General features: G+C 32.1%; 1 protein-coding gene across 19 annotated transcripts in view; it reads right to left on the reverse strand.

Annotated features, from left to right (window-relative positions):
- Positions 1-598: 598 nt before the first annotated feature.
- LOC124362392 (LIM domain and actin-binding protein 1) overlaps positions 599-21,699 on the reverse strand; it is a 165,282-nt gene continuing 144,181 nt past the window's right edge. For 17 of the 19 annotated variants that reach the window (XM_046816850.1, XM_046816999.1, XM_046816990.1 and 14 more), the window contains 2 exons: positions 8,491-8,621; positions 599-1,926 (listed from right to left, as the gene is read on the reverse strand). In XM_046816850.1, coding sequence (XP_046672806.1) covers positions 1,773-1,926; positions 8,491-8,621 — 285 coding nt within the window. In that variant the 3' untranslated portion in view covers positions 599-1,772. Of the gene's footprint in view, positions 1,927-8,490; positions 8,902-21,699 lie in introns of those variants that run through there. The other 2 variants (XM_046816895.1, XM_046816931.1) reach the window with 2 other exon arrangements.

The following is a 21,699-nucleotide window of genomic DNA, read 5'->3' on the forward strand; positions in this document are numbered from 1 at the left end:
CTTCTCTGAACCACTGCTTTTTAGTATTACTTGGAGTTTTCATGGCCACTGTCACCTTTTGTTTGGTAGGTTTTCATGTTTTACTAACCATGTTAGTATAAATGATAAATCACCATTGAGATCAACTGACATGATGGCATATTCTTAACTTTCTTCATTTAAAAGTTGACTCAAACCACAACACACTATCTATATCTTTTAGTGTAAAGATCTCTCCAAATTACATTATTATAGCTATATTCAACAAAAACTCATCTAGGCTATTAAGTATAAGACTGTTTAAATTAAATTCACATTAAAAACGTTATGTAATAAATTGCTACTGAAAATTTTAATTTAAACTCAACCTTGTTTCTAAGTAAAGTTTATATTTTAAATTAATATATATTTAGTCTATTAACAGAAATAAAATCATTTTATCATTAAATTTTATATCAACAAAATTTTATTATTGTGGTAACAAATTAGGATTATAACCATGTATGTACAGTGAGAATAAATCCACAACCAGTGAACGTTTGTTTCAGAACTTCATCATTTACAAAATCAACATTACATAGGACAACAGAGAATAGGTAATAATAAACAAAAGAAACAATTATCATGAATGCATTATTTTCCTTTATTAAAATACGGTCTTACCTAAACCTTTTCGATCTTCACTTTATACATTTGAAAAAGATTTAAAATTTTATCTGAACACTATTAAAACTTTCACAAAATAACTTTGTAGTGGTTACATAATCCAGACTTAAATCTCTTGAATCAATCTCACAACAAACATTTGGCAACTTTATCAACTATATAACACATTAATAATAAAAAAATTATACAGTAAAATGTAAAATAGTTAAATGGTATGACTAAAATATTCATGCAAAATACATTATTAAGTTGTCTGTTATACATTTTAAATGTTTTTTTTCTGCCACATACAAAATATTTATAGATACATATATATTGTGTTTTTACACACTTTTCTGTACAATAGTGCTGTCTTTTATAGTTAAGGATAAAAAATTATATTTTATTATATAAATTTGTAAATGCAAATAATGTACAACTCACTACAACTAAAAATATGTATATATATATTTAATTTGATTTATACACTTCAGGTCTGAAGATTTTAATGTAAATTTACATCTCTACTTTTAAGTTTAGGAAGTTCAAACTTGATAGGAAACAGTTGATTTTAATGTCATGTTTTTAAAATACACAAATAAATGGCCTAAGATATCACAGAAATAAACTATGACTAAAATGAATTAATTTACACAATCCATAAGAAAACAGATTAGTTTTCAAATTTTAGTCAAATGATGACTGGATGAAAATAAACAATTATGTTTTCAATACTGTTTCTATTTTACATTAGGAGATTAATTTTAAAACTGTACACACTTTTTCAACTCAATAGGTAAAGCAAACTATTCAAACGTTAATAAATAAAATTATATCAGCCTAAGTTTTTATTCAAGTCAAAAAAGAAAAACTAGCAATGAGCAACATTCAATACCAAATGTGGAAAATCACAGAACAATAATCTATCTTGACATCAACCAATTTCATGACATTTTGACTTAACATTAGTAAAAATGTACTATAGAAGAAATAACTTATACAATGATCATTACTTACATATACAAAAAGTCATTTACTCCAGTACGTGTAGGAATGTAAATATGTTTATTAACAGATAATATATGCACAGTATTCCAAACAAGTGATAAAGACAATAAATACAAGAAGAAATGTACAAAGAATCAGGTTCAATGGCCGTTGACGGGTGCCACAGATGATTCCCATTTGCGCTTGTGCTGGTCTGAGCCAAAGCCCTCGTCATAGTTTCCTTTGGCAATAAACAGCTGGCGGAAATGAGGCAGGCAGTACAAATTGTCTTTGTTTTGAGTATAAGAATCCATCCTACAGAAAACAGTTATTTAAGTTTAAACAATAAATACAAACAATTGAGATGTAACATCGTAACATACTTAAGATAAATAATTTTTGTAACAATAATGTTTTGTAATATAGCAACTCTAGATCAGTTACTTAACTGCCATGGTCATATCTATGACATAAATAATTTTACTAGGGAACTGCTACTGTCCTTTTGGCTGTTTTATGAAGTTTACCAGTCACTAATAAAATCAAACAAAGCAAGTCTGGCAAGATTCCCTGAAGGGTCACCCTCAATATTTCACAATTACAAGTTAATCATTACAACAAAGGCTTACTTGAGATCATTACTTATTTCTTGTACAAGTGTCTAATTGTATAAGAAACTACAATTATAAAAACATGTTTGAAACAAACATTATCCCATAACTTTGCCAGACTAGTCATTTCAGTGACTGAAGATGACTTGAAATGAGTGCCTAAGTAGGAAATTGCATGAGTTGTGAAATGTGGTCATTGATGACGTTTCTGTTGGCAAAAACCCATAAACCGATTTAAATTGATTAGGTAATGTATAACACCAATTACTGAAAGTGGAATGCACCATTAGTTCATTGAGTTTAAAAATGACTCAACATGTAAAGAGCTGAAATGAACAACCAGGTATGGGATTGTTAAAATGGTCGCAACAATAGAAAATTGTAAAAATGAAATGAAAAATGCCTTTAAAGAGATTGAGTTAGGTCTGTCAAGTCATCTCTAGTATTCAACCTCATATCATATTATATAATATATATAATATTAACATTGATTAAATACAAAGTAAAATTTAACATGTCAAACTTATAATAAAATGTAAACAACGTTACTTGATTTATATGAAATTAATAGATGAAAAAAGATTAAAAATAATCACTAATTCACAACTATATGTCTTGCTTATTTTTCTACAGCAATGCATCATTGCATACCTAGTAAACCAAAATTTTGTACAAGAAAATTTTGTTGTTTTGTTGTGAGAAGTTTGTTGTATTTCAAAGATCTTAACAGAACCACAAGTATCAGCAAATTGCAGCTGTATCAATGAAAGTTCTGTAATTTTGCAACAACAATGTTGACTGATGGATTTAATCTGAGAAATCATAACTTGAAATAAGACTTGGTTAAAAAAAATATTAACTGTGAGACCAAAGTTCAGTTTGTGGAGTGGAGGCACACAGATTATCACAAAAACCAGCAAAATGCTAGTAAATAATATCAGATTAAGGCACCTGTTTTTCAGGAGGGAAAAGGTGTGTGGTTTTTTAGAACAGGTTCAAAATTAAACCATACAAGGTTTTCTTAATCTTTGGAAAACTTCAGAAGAGCAATTTAACCCTCCATTCTTTAGGCGACTAGCGACTAGTCGCTAAAAAAATGTTTCTCCAATGTTAGACAATTAGTCACTAGTCAACTTTGCAGTCACAGTTTTAAACAAACTTTTGGTATTGAAAATGTGATTTAAGTAGGACAAATGTTATATTACATTAATCGGGATGTTTTACGGATTCATTTGATATATAGTTTATTGAATAATAATGCATAATAACTATGCAACAAATTTATGAATTTGCAAAAAAATATGTTGATTTACCGTGTCTGCTCGCGGACTTCGACAGAACACGGAAAAACGGGATTTTCCCCTAAAAAATCTATGTATATATGTACATATGAACATATTTATGCACATATGTTCTTTTTATTATGATATTTTGGATATTTTATTTTTTCCAATTGTAATAAAACAAATATTAACCCATTAGCCTACTTCGACGAGACCATCTAGCCGCTAGCGCTATGCACGGTAAAATACTTTGACGAAACCATCTCGCCACCAAGTAGTTCGCCTATTTCTCACAAGATGTCAACACCATTCAGTCCTAACTTCGTTTCTGTGTTCTATGCAATAATGGGAATTGAATAATTTAACTTTACAGCTTGGCAACACTGCAGTTGGGGAAGGGGAACATAAACAGACGATCGGAACAAGTAAACAGCTGACTCGAGTAAACAAACTAAGCGTGTGTACAATGGCGCGACATGGAGCTTTACGTAGTAGTGAAATTGATCGTTATATTGACAATGACGGATTTATTTTAAGTGAATCTGATGGTGAAATCGGTTCTAATCATGTGGAAGAAGAGTGGAGGATTGATGGTGATGAAGAATTCAGCGACGGTGAGTCTGACAATGCCCTCTCAGATATTGATTTTGAAGAGATGGACGTAGGCCTAAACAATGCCGATGATCCTATGAATGATTTACATTTACAGAATGTTGAAGACGTTATTAGCAGTGTGGCTTCTGGTGTAACTGGATTATGGAATTTTCCAATATGGAATGACGAGCCAAACGAACCTAAAAATATTGTGTTTTTAGGCTTTTTTATAAAAGATTTTTATTTTTAAATTCACTTAAAATTAACCAAAATTAATATTAACTTACTATTTTTAAGTCAACAGTATTTGTATACTTAAAACATTGTAATAATAAATAATTGTCAGTAAAAAATAAAAAGTGTTTATTTTGTAATTAACATAAAATTAACACAAATTAACAAAATTTAAAAAATTAACATTAACTTTTTATTTTATTTTTTTTTTAATATAGTTTAAGATGCTTTTATTAAATATCCCAAGTTTTATTAAAATCTAAACAGTACAACTAGAGTAATGGAATTTTAAGTAAAATTCTCCATTTTGGGCCAAATTAATTGGATTTACTGTGGAGTTGAGAGGCTGGAAATACTAGTAGGCCAATGAGTTAATAAATTTTTGTTAAAAAATTATTTCATCTGCATAAAAATGTTCCAGGTTTTATACTGTAAAATAATATATACGAGGTATGGCTATTAAATAACGGGACTGACGCTGCAGTGGAACGAGTGCGCATGCGCCAACCAACAATGACCAACAGCTGTGTAGTTTGAGACTTCCTCTTCAGAATGCAGTTAGTCGCGTTTCTGTAAACATCGTTGTGTCATAACCTTCATTTATGTAAGTGTTGTTATTTTGTTTTGCCGGAAAAATGGTTAGCGTAATAATAGAGCAACGAATTGTTATTAAATTTCACATTGAACTTGGAAAAACCGCTACCGAAACCTATAATTTACTAAAAGAAGTGTATGTCAGTGAATGTTTATCGCGGACTCGTGTTTTTGAATGGTTTAAGCGTTTTCAAGATGGTCGACAAGACGTGGAAGATGATTCGCGGCCAGGTCGTCCTTCAACATCAAAAACGGAAGACAATGTCGAAAAAGTTGCTAATTTGATTCGGTCTGACCGACGATTAAGCATTCGTGCAGTTGCTGAATCTGTAGGCATTGATAAAGAATGTGTACGGCAAATTTTACATGACAATTTGAACATGCGAAAAGTGTGTGCAAAAATGGTACCAAAAATTCTTACGACAAAAATGTTTGTACTGACACTTTGAATGACATTGAAAATAACCCAAATTTATTGGAAAGAATAATAACATGTGATGAATCGTGGTTTTTTACTTATGATCCGGAAACGAAGCGCCAATCCATGCATTGGAAGACCTCAACTTCACCGAGAGCCAAAAAAAGCAAGAATGAGCAAGTCAAAATTTAAAGCAATGATGATTGTTTTTTTCGACATTCGTGGGATTGTGTACCTTCACTGGGTTCCTGAAGGTCAAACAATTAATCAACATTACTATCTTGAGGTACTTAATAACATGAAAGAGTAAGAAAAAACCGACCCGAAATGTGGAAGGACAAATCATGGATTTTGCACCAAGACAATGCGCCAGCTCATTCCGCGTTATCTGTCAAGCGGTTCCTGACCAAGTACAGCATCCCAGTGTTAGAACATCCCAGTGTTAGATTTGAATCCGTAGAAGCTGTTCAAGAAAAAGCGGCAAGACTCCTGAAAGAGTTGACAGAAGATGACTCAGCATTGTTTCCAACAATGGAAAATTCGCATGGAGCGTTGCAGGGATAGAGAAGGGGTGTATATTGAAGGTGATAATAAGTAATTATGTTTAAAATGAAAATAAAATTTGTTTACAATATCAGTCCCGTTATTTAATAGCCATACCTCGTATATGATAGTCTATACTATATTTCAATAATAAACTGTCTACATAGGTTTGAATGAAGGTAAGCATAACTAGCAAAATAGTGCCTGCCATTATAGGAATTTCAACTGCCAGATGCAGGGTTAAAACAACTGTAGGGAAAAGCAATTATACTGCATGAATAACAGCTCTTTTTGATACTTGAGTTGGTCTGAAAAGTGATTGTTTTTCATTATCTTATAACAAAGATATGAAAAATCTAGCTAGCACAATTCAACATATTTCAGTGCACTAATCTAAAACTTTGTTTTGTTTGAGTAGTAATAAATGCACACAATAAACACAGCAGATTTTTGTGTAAACCTGAAAGTATTAGCCTACTATGTTGAGTTATTATGTAATATAAATTAAATAAAAGTGACTTTAAATTTTGTTCTCCATATGATAAAAACCGCTGTTTACCATATAGATAAAAAATGTTGAAAACAACTAATTTTGCTCCTGGTAATGAAAAGTACCATTTCAGAACTCTCAACCACGGACAGCAGATCTCATTTAAGAATTCCTGAATGTTTTCATGAGGGAGGTGTTTCTGCATTCGCCGTACGCTCTGGACCTAATACTAGGCAACCATCACTCGTTTCGAGTAAAGAACACAAGGCAATGCTTTGACAATGATGCAGAACTGTGGGAGGACCAACAAGTCTCAGGTGGCAGGATTTTATGGCAATGGAATCTTTAAGCTTGTTTAGCATTACAAAAGGTCTTAAATTTTATGATAACTATGTTGAAAAACAGTATATCGATTGCAAACATACATAAAAACATTTATTCTGACACTCTGGATAGTCCTTGAACATTTCAACATATAAACTACAACTACAACTGCCTAAAAATATATAATCAATTGTTATATTCCTATTTGTCCAAGATATACAACAATAATACATACAATTGTGTTATACAGTTTTATTATTAGACAAGCAAGGTTAGTAGTTAATGTGTCCACCATTAGTATTATAAACAGTAATAAGTAACAAATAAGTGATGTTACTTGTGCCAATAACTATCAGATTAATATTATTAGGTTTAGTAGTGATACACATATCTGAGCAATACAAACAACTGCCTATTATTATTTTCGTGTATTAAAATATCCATATTCTTATTCAAGGGCAGCCAAATGTGGAATATGTTATCTTTTCACCATATTTATATATATATAAGGTAGCACATTCACCCGGCAAGTGAGAGATCCGGGTTCGACTCTCGGCGGAGCAAGTACTTTTTGCGATTCAATGTTTATATATATATATATATATTAACAAAATGTCCCTTGTGAAGAGTTTTATAACCACATTCCATTTTATATGTTTACATTTTAAAACTTTGCAATTCAAACTTAAGTAGGTACTTCCAGTTTTTGTAAACCCTATTCATAAAATGTGATGACACGATTTAAAGTGGAATTCCTGTTTGTTATTTGGGCAAAGTTGCATTTTGTTTTATTGTTCTCATTCTGATTCTGCTACACATTTAGCAGTATTTATGTGTCTATGTATATCACTTTCTTGTTAGTACAAGAGAGGTTGTAACCTATAAGATGTTAAATCCATTGGAACTTGTTTATTGTAGGACTTTTCAAGTTCATTAATAGCAAAATCAGCCTAGGAGATTGTGGAGATTTTAATTTTAAAAATTCATATCTTAACCTGCATGGCCTATTGTGATAAACTATGCTTAGATAATTTGAAGTTTTCTCTATGAATTATGTAATACCCACCATTTATGGATGATGGAAACATGAAAAGTGGAGAAAGATAAATGTTCAGTATTGCAGCACATGGAATATTGTTAAAAATGACATAATTAGTACTGTAATCATCAATTATTAGTTTTCTGTTAGTGCAAACTGATCAAGAATTGATGTATAAGAGTTGAAACATGTATTTATCAATAGGCATATGCACTAATTAATTGATATAAACAGGTAACCCTTAACATAAAGTTAGCAAGCCAACAAGAAAGTGAAATTACCTAAGCTTACAGGTTACATGCTGAAAGTGATTGTTTACTACTTTCCCAAGCATACAGCATAGACAAAAAAGAAGGAAGAAAGCTATCTTTACATTATGACGATAAAGTTATTTTTTAGACTAATTTATTAAAACATTAAATTAAAGATTTTATTTTCAAAAAAAAAAAAAAAAAAACAATAAAATCCCAGTTCACGTTCTATTGAACAGCGCAACATATTGTCTCTTCATTTGGTAGTAAAATTTACAGTTAGATATTTTTAAGTAAAATTTTCTTTTATTCTTCCTCTTCAAGTAATACTTCTTTCCACAAGGAAAGGAGTGCAGATATAAAAATACAGCCCATGGATTGTATTGAGATATATTTGGCTCAATTGAGTTAAATCAGATTTATCTGTGGCATTTTAATTCTACCGATATTTACACCAAGATACTGTTCAAATGAAGTGAAACTCTACAAGTTCCTTACCTCAGCTTACATTGGCATTGGTGACACCGAAAGCAGTTCCCATGATACATCTTGCCATCCACCTCCACCTTCTCTAGGGGATATACTGTCTTGTCACAGACAACACACTTGTTGATGACTGTAGGTTGCTCCTGCAAACGTTGCCACACAATGTTATTATATTTAATCAACTGAAACTATTGCATATATTGCTAATCCACTGTCACTCTCTTCAGTGGATGGATATACTGTCTTGTCACAGACAACACTTGTTGATGACTGTAGGTTGCTCCTGCAAACGTTGCCACACAATGTTATTATATTAAATTAACTGAAACTATTGCATATATTGCTAATCCACTGTCAGTCTCTTCAGTGGATGGATATACTGTCTTGTCACAGACAACACTTGTTGATGACTGTAGGTTGCTCCTGCAAACGTTGCCACAAAATGTTATAAAATATAGTCAACACCACAGTACGTCTTGTCATCCGCCACCAAAGTAATGTTATCAGTTGTTTAGCATTTAAAGTAAAAATTTAAAAAAAGGAGTTAGAAAGACGGATGGAAAGATAAAGGTCAGAAACGATGGGTAGGGAAGGATCTCGTCTTACCTTTTTCTCCTTTCTTGTTTTACTAAAAAACTATGCGGAAATAGTGAACATAATATGCAACTTGCTGCAGTACCTTCATATATTATAATATTCATCTTCATGTAGTTTTTAGGCCTCAGAACTCCCTATTGTGTCACCCAACTCATTGAAATGTGACACCAGTGTCACTCTGAGATAATCATACTTTGCTATGATGCATTATAAAAATACTAATTTTTAATTGGGGACACAGTTTCTGTTATCTCCTTCTGTTATCCGCAAACCATTAAACACTGCAATTGACAATCTGAATACCATTTTTGTACAAACTATTGTTTCTACAGAGCTCTTTATTATATAGTATAAAATTGAACGATTGATTACTACAAAATTCACTAGAAACATAAAACTTACAACATATGTGCGAGGGCTCTGGGCATTAGGTCTATTTTCCACTTTTTATTTTAGTGGCATTTTTGGGGCAAAAGAGTTTAGTTTTGTGTGTGATGAAACAATATAAAAATGTAGATTTTTAAGCCTATTTCTTAAAGTCTTAAAGACAACCACATTAAATTTAAACGAATGCAGTTAAATTTAAAATTAATAAAATATGAACATGTTTAATATCTGTTGAATACATACAGTTATAGTATTTACAGAGTTGTAAAATTAAAAGTATTTTATGTGAGTCTGACAATACCTATAGTTTGAATAAATCCAAATTTGTGGTATTCAGATGCAAATATTAAAAAAATTATGACCGATATTTTATAAAGAATTTAAGTGTTTTAACCCATTTATTTGAGGTATCAATTTAATGGTATATTCTTTCTAAATATGACAATGTCTTACTTTTTTATAAAGAAATAATTTAGATAAAATAGCCCTAATCCCAAGACTTATTTTTTTAAATTTATTGTTTTAAAAATACTTAATTAGGGTACCAAATTAAACATTTATTTTGATACATTTAAAGACACACATTTTTAAAATAAATGTTTATCACAATCTCAAATTCCCAAAAATGTGTAATGATTAAAATTGGTCTACAAATTCCAGTCTGGAAACCTGGAATCATCCAAGTAGTGGGGAACAACTCCACCTGTTGTTGATGGTTGAGGGCTCAATGACATATCTTTTACATTTTGGGTATAAATTTATCAGTTAAAAGATATATAATATACTTGTACGTGAGCCTTAGTTCTGTAAGTATATGTATAGAACTCACAAATAGTAAGAAGATTTCGATTTACAGGTTCATATTTTTAACTCAGATTTGATTGAACATGGTTTTGTTAATTTTCTGTGGCCAATGTCTGCTCATTAGAACGTGCAAACACCACCCTGGGAAATCTAGCGATTTGTGTTTAAACAAGCAGGCTCAGACCACAATAAATTAACAAAATCTGCTTAATTAAACCTATGTTAAAAATGTTATATTTTGAAAGGAAGTTTGCAAAAATACACTTCCAAAATAATAACATTAACTCCACAGTATAACGAAATTTGAATTTTTTGGACTGCCCAATCAAGAATAAAGTTAAGAAGGTAATTTAACAATAACTTTTACAAATAATTTTAAAAGTTCACACTGAAAATCAGTATACTTATACCTATCTTGTACACAAATTTGGTCTGAATCGGATCACAAGTTTTCCAAGTTATGAATTTTCAAAGTTGCAGTTTATAAATTATTGACTTTATATGTCTAAACACAGAAATAAACAAGCTAAATTTAAATGTAACTCCTGTTATTGTAACTCCACTAGTTAGTTTTTTTAACTTTCAAATTCGGTTATTTAGTTTTTTTTATCCAAGAGTAGTACAACCAACTTTATAGGAAGAAACATAATTTTTCTAACATGATTTAGATTTATTCAGAAAATTTAAAAGAAATCAATATTTCTTAAGAATTAGCAAAATCTTAAATATTATGAAAAATTAACTTTTATAAACAAAGCTTTAACTAATATAGTTGATCTATTTGTGTATATAGCAATATCGTTTTGACATGAAATAAAAATTAATATTATTCTTCTTACTAATCACATATTAGATGTCAATTGTGGATATGTTCTAACATCAACTACTCAAAAACCACTGAATAACATACAAATTGTACCTTATTTTGAAGTGGTTTTGTGATAGTTAAAACTAAACTGTTGGAGGTCATATGTACATAAATGCATATGCAAGTAACAATACTGCTATGACTGAACAGTGTTAATAATAATGCTTTACTTGTTTTGAAAACAAATTAATTTCACCCAAAATCAACACAACCAATAATGCCATCCCAACAAAAACACTTAAAACAAACAAAACCACAATAGAGAACTCAAGATGAGAACTCGCTCTCTCTTTCTCTATCTCTCTCTCTCCACTCACTCATAATAGTCCCGTAAAGTAGTTACTACTCACCCATTTTCACTTCTTGCTCTTCTTACTAAGTCCTGTAGTATTAGAGATAAGGAGCTCAAGTTGTTAATATCATACTTAAGTGATAGAGAACAAATGGTAATCCAGAGTAAAGATAAATCTAACTTCAGAAGGGTAGAAACTAGAGTTCCAAAGAGATCTGTCCTTGGAGCTCTATTATTTATTATAGCGGTAAATAATTTTTCATCTAATGTTCCTATTCATCAAAATTTGGATGAATTACTAAAAGGTGAGATTAAATCTTTAGAAAAAGCTAAAGAATGTTTTAATTCAAACTTTTTAATCATATATTGCCAAAAGACTGAAAAGCTTTTATTTATATTAAGAATGTTTGGGATAAGGAGTCGTTTTTACCTATTTTAAAAGAATATAAAATTAGGAATTTACCAAAATTGTACATATACTGTTGCCTAATAGTTGTTGAAAAATCCTTGAATAAACTTCCTAAGATACTCATCACTATTCTATCAGGAAAAAATCATCATCTTGACTTAATTTCATTACAATTGGAAAAGACACAGAGTAGTCATGTATGTATGAAACTTAAATTGTTCAATAAATTGCCAGAAAATGAATGGAATGGCTAAATTAAATTTCTGTTTGTTTTGTAGATGAATTTCTAGCCTGTAACGTCAGTACCTTGATTATTGAGATTATAAATGTTAGATTATGTTACATTAACCTGTATTTGTTATTTTTATAAAATTACTGTTGTTATTTATTATGTAGAATACTTATTTGTTGTTTCTTGTTAATTGTATACATTTTACCATTTATGTTACTTATTTTAATCTTGGTATTATTAGTTTCAATATTATAATGAAATTATTACAAACAACTTTGAAATTTTTTAAAAGCTTATGACCACACTATGTAATAATACACTTATATCTAAATCATATGTGACAGAGCCTATGGTAATATTTGTTATTTTACGACAATAAAGAATTTGAATTGTGAAATGCTACTTACTACCTTATGCGCTTGAACATAATAAAATTAATGTTCTGATAAAAAAGTCACATGACTGATAAATTTGATAGGCACATCACTTAAGGAACTAAGTTTACTTGTGAAAGGAACCTAAATCTTTCAGACAAAATGTTAAACATGTTTCTGAAAATCATGAGAAATTGATGTTGGGTTTTAACCCTATAAGTGCTATGAATCACAATCATGATGCATTAAAGAGCTGTCTAAACAATAAGTGAGGGTACGCTGCTGAAATGAAATCGTAAGTGAATCGTTGTTGTGAGTTATCTACACATCTTGGACATCAAGTCAAGGAGGGCTGTGTGGTATCAGGTGCTACTCTCAGATGTGGGAACTGGCTTTTATTTGGAGACACCCCTACCTCCATGCCTTTGATAAGAACATCGATGAACATCAAAATAAATTGAGAGCATTTTCAGTTCAGAACCAGTGTGAGTGGCAAAAAATTACATCATCATGGGCTTGAGATACAGTTGGCTAGGCAAAGATATCATCTATCCTGTTCATGAATGTTATTGAATTATTTAATGTCATGGGTTACCACACCAGATGTTAGGAATTTTTGTGGTATGATGTACACTTATGAGAGTTACTGGTCTGTGGTACAGCTGACAGGAGGGTTCACCTAAAATTAATGGTGGCTGGTTTGCGTGGAAGTTGATGGGAAGTTTGGGATAAGTATATTCTTGTATAAGTGTAACAGACCCAAAAGACATGTTTTGCTATTTTGTCTTTACTATTTAAAAAAAAAAAAATCACTTGATTTATGTTATGTTTTGAAAGGCATTTATCAGTTAATCATAACTATTTAAACAGCTTCTAAAAGTTGAAAAAAAACATTTAAAGCAGAATTAACCATTTCAAAAATTACCAAAGTTAGAGCGTTCAAGACATTAATTCTGAATCTAATTAATGAATTATTTATATATTTAATTGATCTTATTTCCTTTATGTGAAACAAGAACAAATTGGCTTATTCATTTAATTTTACACTCATCCTTAATATGCAACTAGGATATTGAATTGAATTTGACTAGAGGATTAATTCATAATAACCAACAATTTACTAATTAAAACCGAAAGGTTTATTTGTAAAAATGTAAAAAAATGTCTATTAAAAAAGATAGTTAACTGTTATTGTAAATTGACAAATTTTAATAGACTGTCAATATGGAATACTTTAAAAGCAAAACCATTTAATTAACATAGAATTCAACATTTCCAGTAAAATCACATTCAATGCTTTGGACATTCTGGATATTCACAGAAAGACAATTGCTTTAGTGTATATGGTCCAGGCTAGCTGTGTATTCTTCTTAATATTATGGATCTTTTCTGTTTCAAGATACCTGCCTCCTTTACTGACATGTTTTTGATATGAACATGACGTATAAACGTCAAAATAAACCGAGAGCATTTTTACTACAGAATTAGTGAAAGTGACCAAGAAATCACAGCACCATGGACTTGAGATACAGTTGGCTTAGCAAAGGGACCAATGTCTTCTTTATGAGTGATGTTGGCTGTTCGGTTAGGGCTAAATTAGCTGTTTCATATTCCCACCAGGTACTTCAAAAAATTATTGAAGATTCCAAGTTGTTTTTATTTTTCAACATTTCATAAAATGTGATTTATAAACTACCATTTATAAAATATTACATACATCATACAATTGAGTTACATAATTTATTAAACTCACTCAAAAAAGTTAAAACTTAGGGTCAGAGACAAAAAATAATTTAGAACTTATCTCATCAAATTTATCAGAGTTAAATAGTATTGTCAGTAATCGGAGGAAAACTATTGAAAATAATTCAGATGCAGTTATCTTGGAAAGGACGTTTACTTTATTAAACAAAATTGTTGAAACTCACCAGGCTAGGATAGACAGATTTCAAGAAAATTGCACCAATCATTGTATATTTAAAAATAGTAATGCATGTACCATAACTACACTCTATAATTAGGATTAGTGGAAATTTGGTGTCAGATTGTTCAGATGGTAACTGTCCAAAATTAAGTAATTGTGCTTGTAAACCCTATGCTATAATACATTATAGTAGCTCACAGTCAAAGACTACTGAATTAGTATGCCTTCCAAATTGTACTTATAATCCTATGAATTTAGCAGAATATTTAGATTAATCAACAAAAACAATTTTGCCAATCATTTCAATAACAATTTTATGAACTTTATGAGGCAGGAAATACAAGCAGTTTTTATTTTCAACTGGAATGGCGTCAACGAACTGAAGCGGTGGTGATGCAAATGTTTTTTACGATGAGGACATTAAGGATGCATGGTTTGATTTTGATAGGGGCGATAATTATATTGATCCTGATTTTGCTATTTCTAAGGACGAAAGTTAGTAAGTGATCGTGATTTAGATGACAACGAGACTGAACAACAGCTACAGCAGCAGGTAGGGTTAGGCCTGGGCCTACGCAAATCTGGACTTCATCCTAACTTGTGTTTTGAAAAGCATCATACTATAAAAAACTACAAAGAGTACAGTTCGAGGACTTCAGCTGCACGCGTGACCTTGAGTGTGTGGTGATTGGCGGGAGGGGTGGTGGGGTAGCATTATTCACTACATCCCAAAAACATTTCCTGTGACTCATGGGTAAAACCCTCCTTTCAGGAATCGTATTGACCCAAATAACTCATTCACTACACATTCACTACAATCAGTCTGTTTTGTAAAAGTGCTGATTTTGGTGGAATTAAATAATAAGAGAATACCAAATAATAGCAATAATAGGACTTATCCTTGTTTTTCAATTGTTACAGTATTGTTTAACGTGTTTTTGAACATACACGTATTTGTCAATACTAATCCGCCAATTGAAATCGTGAGTTTAAAGTAGTTAAGAGATTGTTGCGCCTTCATCTCAGCGGCTAGCACATAAACGCAACCCGCCACACATATAGTGTTTATTTGTTGAAAGGGTTGTAGTATTTGGGCCCTTTGAGCACAGCTAAATTCCTCCAACTGTAGGCTTAAGCCTAACCATAACTAACTGTGGGCTCACGTGTATATTTTTTAAACAGGTCCAGACAGAAAATTTACTTATTGTTCATTTTTTATTTTATGTAAAGTCCAATAAGCCATGATTATAGTAACAACTTATGTATTTATAGTTTTATTTAACTATCGTACTGATATAATATTCAGTTTTGAAGTGAAAAAGAACCCAAGTAATTTATGTAGCCCTAACTATGTTTCAAGTAGGCTAGTATTTAAAAAGAGCACACCAACTAATCCACTTTCTACAGTTTAACAATGTAATTAATACTAAATACTTTCATGAGCTAAAATGTGGGTATTTTACCTAATCAAATACATTGTATATATAGTACAATATATATTTTTATTTCAAATGACATGAACTTAATTATGTAGGTATTTAGAACATGACTAATACTTATGATGGGTACTTCCTTATAGTTTTGATTCAAAAAGAAATAAAGTACGTAAAAACCTGATCAAAAATGTATTGTTACTTTATTTAAAAAATTAAAAATATTATCAATACAATTTTTTGTTTCACTTAAATTTTTATAACAATGGTACAAGGTTATTCCTGAAAAAATAACAGTTTATTACAATTTATTGGTTTATAGTGACATATACAACAGTAATATTGAAATATAGGCATATTCGCATGAAATTAATTGGACCTGGTGAATCAACCCGGTGGGGAACAAATAGACCCCAAAAGGATAATAACAATGGAGATTCAATTTTTTTGTTATCTGTTTGCAAGTGATGAGGAAGCTATCAGGATAAATATGACACTTTGACCCGACAATGCAATATGCTGCTATCTCTCAAAGAATAAAAGGGAACTCAACGCCTCCTATAGTAATTTGAGGGATTAGTTAACCAATTGATTGAAAATGAAAATATGACCAGGGTCAGATTTAAGTATAGGCATCATAAGCGCACACCTAGTGACCTGCAACACAAAGGGGCCCGCATCACAATTACAATTATAAAATAATATCACTGGCCAAGTTTTATCATCGTAGATAGTAAGTTGTACTTACATTGATACAAGACCATGATTGTGAATGTACAGGGCTAGTGTATAGTGACATTAGGAGCAGAGCAAAGGGTTCCGTACCTATGTGAGTGCGAGCAAGGCTTCAAGCATACGAACTTATCAATACGAGGTTTGGGTTCCTTAACAAATTGGACATGCTTTCTAATGATGAGGTGTAAGCAGCAAGCAAAATGTTAGTAGACAACTACAACGAAGTTTTACTATTTGACTTTTTCCAACCAGTTTCAAAATGAATATGAAAAAAGTGAAAAGCACATTAGTAAAAAAAAAAGGTGGATGTATCAACTTATGTTGGAAAACAACGTACAAGATTGCTTCCCTAATGTACAAGTGGTGTTAAGAATGTACCTTTCCTTGATGGTAACTAATTATTCTGCAGAAAGATCATTCTCTAAGTTGAAGCTGATCAAGAACAAGCTCCGGACCTCTATGTAAGAAAACGCTAAACGCTTTGGCCTTGCTTAGTATAGAAGATGACACTCTGAGATAAGTCAACCATGAGGACATCATGAACGGCTTCATTGCGGAGATTAAGTTTAGATAGAAACTAATCAACAATAGTGACTGAAGTTAACAAATATCACTGTTATTAGTGAAAATGTTATTATTCCATACCCCTTAACCATGAGCCCGGGGCCCGCATCACAGGTGGAGCCTAGGTCCCTGCAATTTCCAAATCCGATCCTGAGTATGACAGTAAAAAAAGTAAAGTAAAGAATTTCTTATTTAACCAGGTTAAGTTAGGGCTAAGAAGCCCTCCCTGACACTTAACCTGGGGTACAACGGCTTTAAGGTGACTTCTGAACCACAACCAACGGCCAGACAAGCGGGCTGTTTACAAGGACAGGACTGCTCAGTGACAGCTCAACGTTGCTTTATTCAGTTATCTCATGATAACCTTTGTAATCACTACCAACGCCACTGGCCACAAGAAACAAAATATAGTTGAAATCCAAAACAGGTTTTGTCTACTACTAGTGGATAAGCATCACTTAAATTACTACACACATTACTACCCATCTTACCACCTGAAAACAACAAACCAAAAAATATATCAACCAGCTGAAAAACCATAATGAAGTGTCAGATACATGAAATCAACCATCTAGAGTGCAAATAATCTGGTACAATAAAGACAGATTTTCTAATAGAGAAAATAAGTACAAGAGAAGGCAAGAGAATTTTAACATTAATCAAATAAAAATTAATGAATTGAACACTGATGAAGATGAATATATTAGCAACCTAAATGGAAACTACTTATCTTGAACTTTCTGAATCTTCAACAAAATTTTGATAGACATTAATTTTACTTTAGCTGTAAAATAATAATAAATATCCAGGTACTGTATTGAATACAGGTAATGTATCAAAATATAAACAAGGTATAACAAAACTCTCTACATAAACTATATGGGATATTGTTCCATGGACCAAGAGGAGCTAAATATTAAATGCAACCAGTGGGTCTATCTCTTTTTGTTTACCGTCTGTATGTGTTTTTTATTTTAAAAACCAGACATAAAACTAAAAAATAAACACAATAAGGTTCTTGTTATCAATATAATCATGTTTTCTTGTGGCTTACATACAAAACATAATTCCAGTGGCTTACAATCATCAGAAAATAAAAATGGCTAATCATTAAACAATTTTTAGCCACAAAAGTAAGTGGCAGTTAAACAGTTCCCTGGGTGGCCAACCAGTGACGTAGCGAAGGGGGGGGTCCGGACCCCCCCCGAAATTTTAAGACATATTAAAAAATAAAGCATGGGGCAGGAAAAAAAGGACAGTTATCATTACTCTTGTCTACAAACATTAAATTGATTGATTTCACTGATTGAAGTGACCGTTGTTAAAAATATTATTGTCCTTTCATTTAAATCATAAAGTATCAAACGATACTTTTGGGCTCGGCCTTTCGAATAGTGTAGTGTAATCACGGTATTTCTATAGGGCGCGGTCACGTGACGTCGCAAAGTAACCTGAACCGTAACACGGCGAACAGTTTAAATTAGCGACCACTTCGTTCGTGGGGACGTAAAGTGACTGCTTAGAATTAAGTTACGACGTTCATTTTAGGTGTCATTAAACTGTAAACGTGTATATAATTACCGAAAAAAATCACTTTCGGTCGGATAATACACTTGAAAAACTCTACTGGTTAGAACTTCAACTAACTGATTTGGACTTCAATTATTGAGGTAAACGTGGGGTTTTCAATTGAGTTAGGACGACGATTTTTGTTATCATTAAACTGTACACCGTAGGCCTACCTATATAATTATCGAGAAAAAAAATCACTTCCGGTCGGTAAATACCGAAGAAAAGCTCTCTACAGATTTAAGTTTTGACGATTTTGGATTTCATTGGTTGAGTGGTTGAGGTAAAAGTGGTACTTAGGATTATTTTAGGACGGTGATTTTAGGTATTAATTCAACGCCGACTAATACATATATAATTATCGAGAAAAAAAAAAACAAATAAATCACTTTAAATTAGCGACTTTTTTCCTATGGAGTCCCACAGGGACCTATACTTGGACCAGTCTTGTTCCTTGTGTACGTAAGCAGGCTGAATTCATCGCTCCTGAGAGGGAAAATGGTCCAGTATGTTGACGCTGCATTAAAGCTCCAACAAAACATGAATTAGAAATCATTTTCTTTTTAGAACTGAATTCATGTATTCAGTTTTTTTTATTAAATCTGAGGACCAATAACTCCAAATCGAATGCACTAAATTTCTGTTTGCGGTAAAGAGAGATTGAGGATCGCGCTGCTGTGATGGCGGACGATGTCCTCATAGAGGAAACTGATTCCACCTAGTTCCTCGGAATGTACCTTGATCGAAGTCTGACTTGAGACAATCATATTGAAAGACCTGCTCAAAGGTTTCTTCAGGCATTTATGCTATACGGAACCTTTCAAAATTTTGCTCCCGGGATGTACTAAAAATGGCCTACTTCGGCCTTGTACACCCCCATCTAACGTACGAGTTGAGGCTATGGGGCAGCTGTTCTAAATACAAATTTGAGCGAGTATTTAGAAGTCAAAAGAAAGCTGTCCGCATCATTTCAAAATTGAAATCCCGAAATTCATGCAGAGATGCCTTTAGGGAGGTGGGATTGCTAACTTTGCCCTGTCTCTACATCCTCGATGTCGCCCTGTACTGCCGATTTAAGTGTGAGTTGGTCCGGGGCAGGGACGTCCATCAATACGGGACAAGAGGCAGGGACAACCTTCGGTTACATCCGCACAGAACAGCCGCATTCAAACGTTTGCTATTCGAGGTTGGTGTTAAGTTGATCAACAAACTCCCTGATGAAATCAAAAATTTGAATGAACCAACAAAATTTAAAGCTCGATTGAGACACTTTTTGGTGTCAAGGGTGTTTTATTCGGTGGAAGAGTTTATGATGAGCCGCTGGGATGAAATTTAAAGTAATTCGATCATCCTCTATTTCTGGTGGTAAATTTTAGAAGAGTTTTAAACGTAAGGCTGTAAGTATGTATGAGTCTTAGGAATGAGTGTGGACTGTGTATGAACGGGTATGAATGGGGGCAATTTAAAATAGATATACATATTTCTAAATAATTTAATTTGACGATTGTATGCAATTTTTATAATTTTTGACACAATAAAAAGTATTATTATTACCTCCGGTCGGAATATACCTAGGAAAAGCTCTCCTGATTCAGATTTTGACGATTTTGGATTTCACTGGTTGAGTAGTTGAGATAAAAGTGGTACTTAGAATTATGTTAGAACATTGATTTTAGGTATCAATTGAACGCCGACTAATACCTATATAATTATCAAAGAAAAATTTAAAAAATCGCTAATACACCGGAAAAACTCTACTGATAAGAAGTTCCGACTACTTTGGATTTCACTGACTGAGGTATTATTTCATTTTCCTTAGTATATTCCGATCGGAAGTGATTATTTATTTTCTCGATAATTATATATTTATTAGTCAGCGTTGAATTAATCTCTAAAATCAATGTCCTAACATAATTATAAGTACTACTTTTACCTCAACCACTCAACCAGTGAAATCCAAAATCGTCAAAACGAATCAGTAGAGAGCTTTTCTTCGGTATTTACCGACCGGAAGTGATTTTTTCTCGATAATTATATAGGTAGGCCTAAGGTGTACAGTTTAATGATAACAAAAACTCGTCGTCCTAACTCAATCAAAAATACCACGTTTACCTCAATAACCGAAGTCCGAAGTAGTTGAAGTTCTAATCATTAGAGGTTTTCAGGTGTATTTTATTTCCGACCGAAAGTGATTTTTCCGATAATTATATGCTCGTCTACAGTGTAATGATACAAAAAATCGTCATTATAAATCATTCATAAATACCTCAATCAATGAAATCCAAAGTGCCCGAACTTCTAATCAGTAGAGTTTTTCCGGTGCATTTTCCGACCGTTAGTTTGATCTGTACCCGAGCAACGCTCGAAAATCGCCCTTCTTTTCTAAAGGGTTTTCGGCCGTCAGTATCCCAATATCCCCGAAGGGGTATTTAATTTTCTTCACAAAATATATTTGAGTCAATTATACGCTTGAGTGAAGCTCTGTTTTGTTCTTTTTCTTTCTTATCCAGTGAATCCAACATCACTTTGGTGCCTTCTACTCGGCCAGAATCGAACTTCGTAAAGTTTCTGTAGCTATACAAGAAAATTTGTGGTACTAGAGTTGCTGTGAGAGTTTAATTTTCCTATTACATCTTTCCACTTTCTATAAGGCGTAGTTACTAAAGCTCCATATTTTTGGTATTTACCTTTTACCAGTGAATTCATTGGCAAATAACACACAAAATGTCCCCCGGATCCCCCGGTTTCGGACCCCCCCCCGAACGAAATTTCTGGCTACGCTACTGTGGCCAACCATTTTTTTATTTTCATGCAGAGGTTCACTAAATCCTTTAATACAAATACATTATATGACTAAACTCTCTTAGGTTCCACATTTTTCTAATTATGAATTGTTACTGAATATGCGATTAACAAAAAACATAATATACAATAAAGTTCAGATTTTAATTTCTATTACTGGTTTTTTTCCTTTTTTTATAAATTTGGAATGCTGATACCTACCAGTTATTTTTCAAAACAAACGTAAGAAAT

Source organism: Homalodisca vitripennis, chromosome 1 (assembly GCF_021130785.1).
Source record: "Homalodisca vitripennis isolate AUS2020 chromosome 1, UT_GWSS_2.1, whole genome shotgun sequence".
Taxonomy (NCBI): domain Eukaryota; kingdom Metazoa; phylum Arthropoda; class Insecta; order Hemiptera; family Cicadellidae; genus Homalodisca; species Homalodisca vitripennis.